At 41.0% G+C, this 12,733-nt stretch overlaps 1 protein-coding gene across 1 annotated transcript in view; it reads left to right on the top strand.

The window, feature by feature from the left end:
- DOCK2 (dedicator of cytokinesis 2) overlaps positions 1-12,733 on the top strand; it is a gene marked incomplete at its 5' end in the record, with an annotated part of 150,790 nt that overhangs the window by 97,745 nt on the left and 40,312 nt on the right. Inside the window, one exon of the mRNA XM_066328940.1 lies at positions 7,881-7,959. Within this exon, the coding sequence (XP_066185037.1) occupies positions 7,881-7,959 (79 nt within the window). The remainder of the gene's footprint in view (positions 1-7,880; positions 7,960-12,733) is intronic.

The raw sequence follows: 12,733 nt of genomic DNA, 5'->3' as shown, positions 1-12,733 counted from the left end.
CTGAGAGCAGAGGCAGTGCTTTGCCGTGGGCTGTGCTTTGCCCCCAGGGAGAATTTCCCTTCTCCAGTGTGAAAGTCCTGCACTTCTCCTGTGCTGGCAGCTCCCAGCCTGGCACAAAGAGTCACTTCCATCTGCCTGTGCCAATGTCACTCTGCCTTGCCATCCCCTGCACCCTCCTAGCACAAGGATGCTTATTCTGCACTAGCTCTGCCTGTTGCTGGTTATCTGTGCCGTGGGATTATCTCCTCACCAGGAACCTCAGCTCTCCCTTGGGTGGGGCTGCAGCAGACAACCTGCCCAGGAAGGGAGGCAGCTCCCCTCCTGGACCTGGGGCAGGGTGGTTGCCTGCTGGGTTTAACCGCAGTCATTTATTTAATCTTCAATCTGAAATGCAGAGAGAAAACGTGCAGGGAGATGTCCCATTCCCACTCCCACTGCAGTGTCTCATCTTTCCTGCTATCAGCTGCTGGGATGCTTACATTCCCAGACTAAGGGAAAAGTTCTCAGTGGAGAGAACAACTCAACACACACACAAAAAAGATAATCTTGGTAATTTGATGTTCTCAGGAAGTCAGGGAGATAAACTGTTACTTTCCTAGATACAACTTTGACTTGCAGATACAAACCCCTAAGGTTCTTTGCAATGTGGCCTGTTATAAAATGTTTTCAAGTATTTTAATTTTCATAAAACATCTGGGGATTAAGGCAACGAGGAGTATTTTTCCCTCTGTAGAAAAAGTGCAAATGAGTAAAAAACATTGAAGAGATTCCCCACACAAACTGTTCAATGTCTCTACAGAAAAAACTAAAAATTCAATATTCATCATTTTCATTAGTTGTAAGTGCAATTGAGCAATCCTTCTGTGTTCCCCAATCTGAGTAACTTTGACCCAACTTCATCTAATTAGAGATTCTGAGGAAATAAAATATATGCAATTTCCTTGTATTTTACATTATTTTGAACAGTTAATTTTCATATTTCTTTACCAGAAGCATCACAAAATAACCCTGCTGGTGTATTATGTATTTGCTGCATAATCATCTCTTTTAAAATTCATGGTCTGCTGGTTCAATGCAACGAAAATCAGTGGAAGAATGGAGAAGTAATTTCACTATATCAAGTCAAACTTCCTTCAAAAGTGAAGGCTGTGGGAGTTTATTAGTGTGTGACATTCTGACACAACCCTGTTGAGACATTACATTCATCTTTAAGAACAGGGTTTCAGCTTTCTGTCTGATTCCCATTCTTGATCAGTACTAAAGACAGCAAGTGATTGTTAATTTTTTCATTAATTCAGAATATTTCTGCTATGCAAAAAAATCGTCTGGAACACACAGAAAAGCCAAGGAGACAGAAGTGAGAAGAAAGTCACAAAGTAAGCAAAATTACTGGAAGTAATGAAGTACTGAAACCTCTCAAGCTGGTTTCCTCAGAGTCCATTCTGGCAGCTCTTTGTACACTTCATTTTCAAGCTATGAAGTTCCTTAAAGAATTCAAAACATCCCATTTCCAGGAGTTTGGCATAGAATGTGCACCTAATATGCAGACTTGAAAATGTATTTTGGTTCCTAAATGAGAGCTACACAGGGTTTGAAGCGTGTTTTGTGTAGATGCTGAAGGAAAAGCCACACACAAAGAGCCTGTTGGCCAAGTCAAGGGTCTCACAAGGAGACTTGACTTACCTGGCACAAAGCCCTTGCACATTCCTGCTTTTCTCTGGGAGTTCATTGTGCTGCTGTCAGAGTAACTCTGACACATTACTGCATGCAGTGTTCTGGATGGAGCCGTTTAATGCAAGTTTTCAAATAGTGCTAGGAAGGAAAACCACAATGTGTAATTGAGACAATGTTGTAACTGAGACAGGAGCAGCTGGGGCACAGCCACTGTGAAGCAGTTGCTTTCTGACCATGTGAATTAGTTGCATTCTGGGTGTACATTGGAAAAGAATTTAGGAATATGGCAGTTGCTTTATCATTAGAATTCCATATGAATGGTTCAAGAAATTATTCCTCAGTCTGTAGCGAAGCTGAGTTGACACAAGGGAGAAATATGATGAAATTATTCCCCTTTCTTTGTGCCACTGGCCATATTTCTCCAGTTACCAAGGAGGTGGATTTCTTCCCAAGTGTTGCCATTATTGTGCTCTTCATAACTAGGTTTCATGTAGCCACAAGGTTTTTAAATATTGTTTCCATCTTGCATTACCCTTCATTTCTAAATCAGTGATTGCCAAGTTATTGGGAGATAGTTTCTGCTGTTGCTCAGTGAAGATTTTTGTTATTTCACCTGGAGGAGCTATGTGTTTTGGTCTCTCCTGTTGCACTGATTGTTTCTCTGCTCTCCTGTGCATTTTGTACCTTCCGGCATTAGTTTATAGTTATTCACTGTTCCAGTCGTTGACCACGACCAGCATTGGGGTTGGGTCTGACCCACTTTTGGAATCTTCTCGTTCTGGACTGTGCCTTCTTCTGTATGTTCTGCACAGAGCAAGGAAGAGAAAAGGTGACAGAAGCTCACAGGAGAATCAGCTTTTTGACTTCAGCTGCTTTTCTCTTGTGTTGCCTTATGTTACAATACCCATCAGGTGTCTTCTGCTCAATGTTTTATGGGGATGATACCAAGAAGTTGGTATAAATTATGTACGAGTATTATTTTGGCTCTGCCATTCCCTGCTCCAGATCTCAGAGAATTAGCATAATGGCCAATTATCCAAACTATCCAAACTCAGAAATTATCTTTAAAAATAATAGTCAGTACATTCTCCAGGGTTTGCAAGAACTTCCCTCATCTCCTTCATCTGTTCAAGTAGAGGATTCACTGATGAAAGTGCAGATGGATCAGTTTGGGGGACTACAAAACCACTGAAATTAGTGTAACTCCTTCTGCCTTGAATTTTGGACCAAACTCTCTGAAGGAGAAGTACTTGGGGTTTGTGGGAAGAAGTTCTGAATTGTAAAAACTATCTGTGCCTTCACTGGCTTTTAGGTGTGACTTTAAAAACTCCATATATGCCATCATTTTAATGGTTTCTTCAAATAAGTTTTCACAACACAGGAAAACTCTTTTAAACTGTATTTTTCTGTGCCTGATTATCCAGTAGAAGTTGGTACTTGATTCATTTTTTCCACCTGTCATTGCATCGGTGCAGTGATGGGGTGAGGAGCCACAGCAGGCAGGAGTTGGATTGATGCTCATAAATACCTGAGTGAATTCATTCAGCCCTCACCTCAGTTTCTGGGTTACTCATCTCAGAGCTGAGGCAGTGAACTCACAGATTTTAGAGTCATGTGAACCTGAAAAGACATTGAAGAGCATCTCACTGCAGTTGGGCACTGCTTGAAAAGAATTCAGCTGAAGAGTCTGAGGAAAGGTCTGTTCGTTATTTTGGAAATGTTTCTAATGCTGGATCTGATTTATGCACCTTTCCCAGAGTCATGTTGTGGACCCAGAAGTGTTCTTTGTTTGGAACGAGAAAAAGGCCAGCTTTTGCAAAGCCACCTAAGAACAGTCAAAGTGAATTTAAGGGTTTATTTGAGGGGTTTTTTCAGGGGAGGGTGTTTATTTTTTATTTTATTAAATCCTCTCTTTGTTTTATGTTGCAAGGAGCCGATGTAACAATTCTAACTAGCTTGCTAAAAATAACTTGGAGTTGCAGATCTGAATTTTAGGTTTATTACCTATTTACACTTCAAAAGCAAGGACAACACAGACCTATTTTACTGTTAGACAAAATCATCATCTTCTGAGAAATAGCCTTGAAATCCTATTTTGATTAAGATGTTTATGAATACAGATTTCTTTCCTTGCTTCCTCTCAATCCCTCTGTTTTATTTTGAGGAGGAATCAGCTTGAAATCAAATTTTCATCTTAGGGTGACATGAATTTTCAGGTTTTTCTATCTTAAATTATTTCTCTGTGTTACTTAAGGCACTGTTCTCCCCTGTTTAGAACAGCCAGCTAAGTGTGTGACACTGAGCACAGTTGCACAGATTTCTATTCTTTGGGCCCTCTTTCAGCAAAAATTTCTAACAAATGTCTATGACAATACAATAAATTAAAGCAGAAACAGCAGGAAACTCAGAGAGAGAGAGGAAACAGGAGCAGTTGAACCATGGCAATTTTGTTGCTGTCCTAAGCCAAAACCCTGAGTTTTAATACCCAGATTTAGCCCAGAGACTCTGGACTTTGAAGATCTTCCATAAATCTTCATGCCCAAGAGTTTTATATGAGCTCTACATTAAGAGTATCAATCCTCATAAACTCAGGAAATATCTTTGGCATTATTGTGGGTAAAGGAATTTCAGCAATTTTAGATCACAATAATTTAAACTGATGAGAAATTAATTCTGTAGTAAGTGACTATAGAAAAGTTATTGTTTCATTAAAATTAATTGAAAATGTGACAATTTAATTTAAATCTTTAAAGATTAGTGTTTAAAATTATATTTTCCCCTTTTTTTTTAATCAGAATCTCACACTATTTTACAAGTACCTGTTTATTTTCATGCTTGTGGCTACTTAATTAATGCCCCTTTCTGGTGAAAGTGGACACTGAGGCAGGACAGTGAAATCATTGAGGCATTGGCAGGAGCCAGGAATAGCATTCAAACCACTGCCTAAGTGACTCCCAATGACAGGAATAGATACACCCTTTAGGCAAAATACAAATGCATGAAAATATTTGGAACTTGACAGCCTGGAAATATTGCATGCTCCCTGAAAATGTGTCATTCCAGTCTGTCAGATAAAAATATTTGGGAGAGTGAAAGGGATATTTACAGAAGACAGCTTGCATACAATTATATTGTATAGAAACCTGTAAATGCTTTTAATATTTTCTGTGATTTCTACTGGGCCTTAAATACCTCAGTATTTCTTAGGTGCCCTTGAAGTTTTCTATATGGCTAAAAGTAAATCACAAGCTCTTCACAAAAATGTTTATTATACCCAGTAATGTATCTATATTAGGAAATGGATTTCCACTAATAAATTTCATGTGTGTTTAAGCTATGATTATTTCAACTCTATCTTGAATGATATTTCTGTTTAAGGAGTAAAGTACTGAAAAGTGTGGGATTCTTTTATTGCAAGAGAAGTTATACCAAGTCTGCCTAAACTGGGTATTTGGGTGATGAGTTGTAGCAGCGTGGAAATGCACAAAATCTGGGAATTAAAAAAGCCTCAGAAATGGAAGACACCCCCTCCTGCTCCAGCCAAAAACTCTGAGTGAAGGGAAATGCTCTCCCTGAGCAGCTGGAGCTCAAGAACTTGCTTATGTGAGTTGGCAAGAAATAAGCTCTGTAAATCCAAGGGTCTAGAGCAATACAGAGCTACAGAAAACTGGAAAGGCCTTGACCTGAAATTCCTGTTCAGAAGAATAATGATGATGATGACACAGAATAAACTGTCTTGATTCCGCCGTGCAGTGTGGGCTTTTGTGCTGCCTGAAATCAATCACTCCTCTACAATCCCCTTTCTTTGCAGCAGCCGAAGCTGTTTGTGTCAAGCATCAGGCAGCTTGGAGGAGATAAATGTCCCCGTGTGAGAGGGGGAAGGATGTGTTTATTTGCTTGTGGGCACTGTGGGACTTTGAGCAGGAATCACATTCTGCAGTTGATCACATACAGGAGGCAAAGCCTGGGAAAAGGCAGTGGGGCACAGGGCAGCCCTGGGAGCCTGCACAGGGTGTTCAGCTGAGCAGGGAGAGCCTGCAAGGGCAGCACTGAGCAAAATGACATTTCTGGAGCTGGAGGAGATTTGATGCCACGTGGCTTGACACAAATCAGCTGGCAAGATTAGCTGAGGCAGCGCTGGAGATGAGCTCAGAGGATGCCCTGGACCACAGGGAGGAAGCTGAGCTGAGTGTGTGGGATGATGCTGTGACACAGCACCATCAGGAATCTGTCACCTCCCCCTGCCACAGCTCCTGTAGCATCCCTCTGGTCACCTTAACAAAAAGGCCTCAGCAAGATGTGACAAGGTCCAGAATTACTGAATTTCCTTGATGCCATCAGCAACACAGGGGAATGTCACACAGATAGGAGGAAATTCTTCTTTAGGTTTTGCAAAGAGCATTTTCCTCCTGGAGAACCTCACCCACAAGGAGGGATCTCACTCCAGCCAGCCACTGCTCTAATGAAGCAGGGAGCTCCTTTGGGTGATTGCTCAGTGTTTAACTGGGATTCCCTGTTGTAACCTTGCCAAAAGCTGAACTTCTGTTTACCTCCCTCATTAAGAAACTGAATTTACCTCTTCTGATTTTTTTTTTTTTTTTTTTTTTTTGTGATGAGACTAAAACTCCTTTCCCTGACTGTTGTGTTTCTCCAGTGGCTCACAGAGGGCTGCCAGGGGACCAGTGTAAGAGCAGAGCTTGTTTGCTGTGTTCTACCAGCCTCCAGTGACCAATGGCACTTAATTGTCCTCCCTTAGGTTCCCTCTTTGATGTGTCTGATCACTTCTGAGCCAGTATAAAATCCAGGCATTCACAGCATCCTGTAGCAATGAGCTGCAGAGTTGAGCAAAACCAATACAGAATCTGGGTTTGCTTCTTTTGGTTGCAACATCCTGGTTGTGTTCAGGGCTCTCTGATGCTTCCCTGGGAGCACTCAGTCTCTCATCTCCACAGTACTTTCGATTTTAACGATCCTGTCACCTCCCTCCTCTGTCACTGTGTCCCTGACTGACTGAGGATCATTTCTGTGTCACAATTATTTGCATGGTTTTCTTCTCTCTTCTTTATTTTCCTATTTGTTTATCCTTTTGAGATGAGACACCAAAACACCTCAGAGAATCCAGCACAAGGACACAGCATTCCACTGACTGTAACACATGGACATCCTGTGGTTTCTTCATCTATTGCTGATAATCCTAATTATTGCACAATTGCTTTCTCTGATGTTGCTGATCACTGAGATGGTGGGGATTTCTGGACACGGATGTTGTACTAATAGATTTTTTTCCCTGACTGAGAATATCCAGTTGACATCCAATCATTATATTTGAACAATTAGGGCTGGTTTTCCCTTGTGTTCACCTTTCTGTTTGCCACTACAGTGTTTTCCATAGAAATATTTCCACATAATAGCTTGAAAAAAATTACCTATGAGGCACAGGCAAATGATCACTTTCAGTCAATTTCCAATTTTGAAAACAACTGAATTATTAAAATAAACTTTATAAATATTTAAAGATACAATTGATTTTTGTTTTACGAATGATCCGTGCTGGGAAGTCAGGCAAAGAAATTAGCTTTAGAAACATGACTTAATCATGTTGCATTTATCAAGAGCTTAAAGAGGTGCTGCATTTCAGGCTGGAGGGGCAATGTTCATGCTCTTACTCTTGGAAGAAGTAACTGTGGAGTATTTTGAATGTGTATTTTCACTGTTTGGAATGTTTTTGTAATCCATCTGAGGGGGAGGTGGGCAGAGGTGTTATCCTGCCCTCCCCACCTGTAAGAAAGCTGAAAAGCTGCAGTTAATATCTTTGAAGTGGCAGCTCCACACTAATGATGTGAGCACAGGAGCTGTCAAACCCCAAGAGGAGGTGATGCCACCCCTGTGAATGATCTGGGTTTGGCAGAAGGTGACACTGGATTTGGAAGAATTGCTCTGTTTTCTCAGGAATGCAGCAGAGTGTGCAGCAGGGGAAACAAAATTCTACTGTCTGACTTTTCCAGCAGAGGTGGAGAAGCTTTTTGACAACTGTGTTATTATTTTTGGGGGCAACTCTGTAAATCCAGTGGCGCTGTACAGATTGTCACCTGCTGTGCTCATGTGTGATGCTCCCAGTGTGTTCAGTGCCAAAAGTGCTTCCACCAGTGGGGACAGAATGCCAGGGCTTACATTCATTTGTCTGTATCACTACTTTTATTTTTTAGGGTCTTCTTGAGAGCCATCAACAAATTTGCAGAGACAATGAACCAGAAATTTTTGGAGAACATGAATTTTGAAGTCCAAGTAAGTATTTAGGGTTTTTAGCTGAGCCAGGGCAGCATGTGCAGGTTGTGCCAGAGCCCCTTTGGGCTGTGCCCCAGGGCCAGAATCAGACTGATAGTTACAGAACCAGAGGGGCTGCGGATTTGAGTGGGGCAGGATTGGACCATCCATGTGACATCACAACTGGCCTTTGATTATTTGTGATGGAACACCAAACCAGGGTGTTTTCTGCTGTAACTCTGCTCAGGACTGGCAAGCAGAAAACTCTTCCTTTTTTTTAGCCAGCCAAGTGAATTCAGAAAGTCAGTCTCAGATGTAACACACAGAGCTTTTACAATGTCAGTGCTATGGATGTAGGAGAGAAAGAGCTTTACTTTGCTGATTCCAAGAGTATTTAGCACTTAGAATTTATTTTCGACTTGTAGTCTTTGCTGATAATTCTATCTTCATCTATTTTTTTATTAGTTCTTTCTGTAATCTTTTAAAATTAGGGTTACTTGGGGTTTTTGTTTGTTCAGTATCATTCTGTGCAACTGAATTATTTCATTATGCCTTATACCATGTTTGGCTTCCTTTAGATAAAAATGAAAATATCTGTAGTTTTCACATTCATTAAATTTGTACAAAAATGTAAATATTCTTTTAGATTCAGGGTTTGTCACTAAGTGCTACCAGATAATGATGTGTGAAGTTATTCTGTTTTACCCTTTACATAAAGTTCAGGGCTTTATATTTTATTGTTCATCTCACAGCTTTCAATCTGTTTTAAATGATTCCATTTGTGCTAAAAGCTATTTAAGAATTGGTCTCTTGGTCCTCAACACAAAACTCCTTGGTCCCAAAGAGCTGCAGAGGAGCCACGGTGGTTACACTGGAAGAGTTTGAAAGACAGTAGTGAAAAGAAAAGTAAAAAATTCCCACTCAGTTACAGTAGGAAATGTAGAGCTTTTTCCGGCTTTATTTCATTAAAAATGTTTTATGTTCATAAGGTGTGATTATACAGATGTATATATGCACGATGTTAATTAAGAGTTTTGAATCACAATGAAAGATGTTTTTTCCCATGAACTTAAAAAATATATATTTTCAGTAAATATTTCATGTTGGAAACTCTCAGGCCCTTGACATATTTATAATATAATCTGTCTTAGGCGCTATCAGTTTATTAACAAGCAGTTTATAACCTGTTGTTTCTGTAGCACTTGATCACTGTTTACAGCACAATGTGTCAGTAATTTTTAAAAGCAGAATTTTTTAAAGGCCTGAGAGACATGACCCTGTGCAGGATACCAAAACCACACAGACTATAAAGACTGGATCAAGCAATGTTTTATTAAGGTGTACACTGCCTTTTCCAAAGGTGAAAGCAGCAGTTTGATCTGGAGCCTTTGTTTCAGCTCTTTCCTGTGGCAGTTCTGTGCCTTCCAAGGCGTTATCAAACAAGCAGGGATGTTGTAGTTCAGCACTGCACATTGTAGTTCTAGGGGATGCATTAATGCTCTTTTATTCATGACTTGTCAAATGTCTGGAGGCTCTAAGGTAAACAGTGTTATAGTAAATAAGTGGTGCCCTGTAAAGAATTGTAATACCCCTATAGTCTTCATAAAAGCTTTAAAGCACAGATCAAGGTGTTACCTTACTTTTCTTTCATGAATAAAAGCTCTGCAGACCTTCTAAGGGTTCTCCAAATATATCTATTCAAAAAGTTGCTGCTGGACTGATAAAGGTCTGAATAGTGCAAAGCACATCATCTAATATCCTCAATTATAAATTCAAATCTGATTTCCCACAGTATATTTTTCTGCATTAATATATTTTGGCTGTAAGCAAACCTGAGCAGTGGTTAGCTCAAAGTAAATGAGACACTCCTGTACTTTATAAAACAGTTCACCTTACAGCATAGCTACTGTGCAGCTGTATTTCTATTTTTATTTGCATTCCTATAAAATATTGAGAATAGGACAAAGAAACTTGCTTTTTCTATTTTCATTTGAGAGAAAATTTTTAAGAGTGTCACTTCCCTGTTTGTTAAGAGCTGCAGCTTGGCAATCACAGGGGCTGCTCATCCCCAGCCCCAGGAGCAAAGGCAGCCCCACACATCCCAACCCTCCGAGGGGTTTGGGGCAGCTCCCTGAGCCCACTGCAGGAGGAGCTCAATGGGCTGGGGAGAACAGAGATGCAAATCAGTCAAAGTGCTATTTAAAATAAAAAAATGCCACATCTTTAGGTTCTGTGTAAACAAGTGCATGAATTTTGCTGTCTGCAGGATGGTGTTTTCATATCAGATTATTAAGAGTTGAAGCAAAGTCTTAATTAAAAGAAAAATTTGAAAAGCTATTTAAGGCACAGGGAAATAGATCTGAGGATTTTCACTTGGCTGAGTTGTTGCATGGCAATAAATAGTAGACAACCAAAGCAAACAAAGCCAGTCAACTGTAAAGCAACTGAGCATCTAAGAAAGTGTGGTTTAAAGCTAGAGAAATGCAATGAAGAAAATTTTTGCTACTCTGGTTGATCTTGTTAAATGGAGGAAAAAATGTTTCTGGCCTCTTTGTTGTTTGCAAAGCAAACTGCTTTTTTCATTTATGAAGTGATTCAGGGAGAAGGGAAAGAGATGTAACATTTAGGGCCTGGGAAAGGATGTGCTGTGTCTGATCAGGAGTCGGTCCAGTCCTTGAGTTTAGAACTTGGCATTACCTTAAAGCCACGGGTTCAGTGCTGAGGCTGTTGGACAGAGAGAAAAACCCCAAAGCCCTGCCCAGCACAGCAGTGAGGGGCTGTTGAGGCTTGTGCCCCAGCACTGCCATCACTCACATTCACCTCCCACTGTGCTGGGGACCCTGCCCTGGCCCAGAGCTCTGCCACCGAGCTTGTCATGGCACTGGGCAGGCAGCAAGGGCCACGCTGGGCTTGGGAGTCTTTGATCTTGGAGGTAAAACACTCATCTGATATCTGAGGTTTGTGCCTGCTGGGTGAGGGGGTGGTTCTCCTCAGTTTGTTTTTTTTCTGGGTTTGCACACAGAGTACACAAGGGATGGATTGAGTACATCAGCAGCACTCAGAGGTTGTGTCCTGCAGAGATTCTCCAGTGTCAGCACGCAGCAAAACTTAGCACAATAAAAGCAGCTCTGCCTGGAAGGCTTCTGTTATGGAATATTTACTGTTGTGCTGATAAAACAAAGCTGTTAGCTCCAGAGGAAATAATTTTTCAGGAGAGAAGAGAGTGAAATTTCATTAAGTGATTGACCAAAAATAAACCATGAAGTAGGAGTGAAGGAGAGCTCCCAATATTCATGGTGCCTACAGTACAAACAGGGACAGAGTCTTGCATAATGCATGACTCTGCATTCTTCAGTGCTGAACATAAACTGGAACATGAGGATTTAATGCACAGAAATTTGGAGTTTCAGCGGGAATTATTGGAATAGGTAAAACCCCTCGATATTTAGCAGTTTCTATTCCATTCATCTCCCTGGGTTTAAAGCAAGTTATTTTCTTGCATTTATGTTAGATATAAAGAGGTTATGTGAAATATTGAAATGGATTATCTAGAAAGGCAGGGAGTATTTTCTCACTCCAGGATTCAGAAGGATGCATTCAGCAGCTCACCTGTCTGAAGCAGTTTGGCAGCTCTTGCCTTGGCATGTGGAGTGAGCTGGCAGCTCTCCCTGCAGGTACATGTTCAGGGCCTGCAAGGAAAAGTCTGAAGGCCTGCAACTGTGGGAAGCATTCCAGCTTAAGACTCTGTATTCAGGATGACCCTATGGAGAGAGTTTCAGGAGATCTAGTGATGGCATACAAGAGAAAAAAGGCCAGTAGGTCTGAGGTCAGACTTTCCTCCGCAGACCAAACAATGTCTTATTGCTCATTTGACTTCCTTGCTGCATTTCATGTCAAGAAAAAGTCTTATCGGTGTGATTGCAAAATCGCTTATTTTTCTCTTTTCCGTCTTTTTGTTTGTTTGCTTTCAATATTATTTAAAACAATGTTCCCAAGGATCGCCTTAGCTGAAGGCAGAGGTGTCTGAGGCAGCACACACTGGTGCCCCCAGTCAGGACCACGTTAAAGGTTGTAGGAGGATTTGTTGTGGGCTGCCTTTGATGTTTTCTCTGGAGGTGGGGAGTGCTGCTGGTGACAGGTTCATTATCAGCTTCTCCTGGTAAAGACAAGAGCAATTCAGCCATTGGTATCTTAACAACATTCAGTCTTAAAAGATGCTGCAATGTTGTGATTTTTGCTGGTTTGCATCAAGTGACCATTAAGGATCTGCCAATTTCAAATGTGGAAACTGGACACCATGTCCAGACCACTGCTTTGCAGCTGGGCTTTTGCAGGGCAGCAGAACAACCACACCATCCAAAGGTGTAAATTCTGGATTTAGGATGCAGGAGTTGAGATGAGCTCTTCAGAAGAGGCTTGACAAACAAACGAACAAAAATTTTTAAAATTGTGGAATACATGTTTTAAAAAGTGTTTCCTGAAGGTCGCCCTGGCGTCTTTCGTTTAATTGTAACAAAAACTGTGTGATTTTCTGCACTTGTGCAATACACTCATGGTATTCTCAATAGCTCTCTGAGATGTCATCAGTAAATAGGACAATTCCAGGTCACTTTTGTCTCTGTTGGCAGCTGATGTCATTGCAAGGTGTCACCTCTGTCCAGGTCTGATGGAATCTTGCCTGGGCTTAGATGTGACAAACCCCACAAAGGTCTGTCACTTCTGAGGGGCCAGCCCTTGCAGAGAAATGACTGAAAATAACTTTGAAAGACGACTCTTCAAGTGTGTTTTGTAAAGC

This window comes from Sylvia atricapilla, chromosome 14 (assembly GCF_009819655.1).
Source record: "Sylvia atricapilla isolate bSylAtr1 chromosome 14, bSylAtr1.pri, whole genome shotgun sequence".
Lineage (NCBI taxonomy): Eukaryota > Metazoa > Chordata > Aves > Passeriformes > Sylviidae > Sylvia > Sylvia atricapilla.
This window is presented reverse-complemented; position numbering and strand designations above follow the sequence as displayed.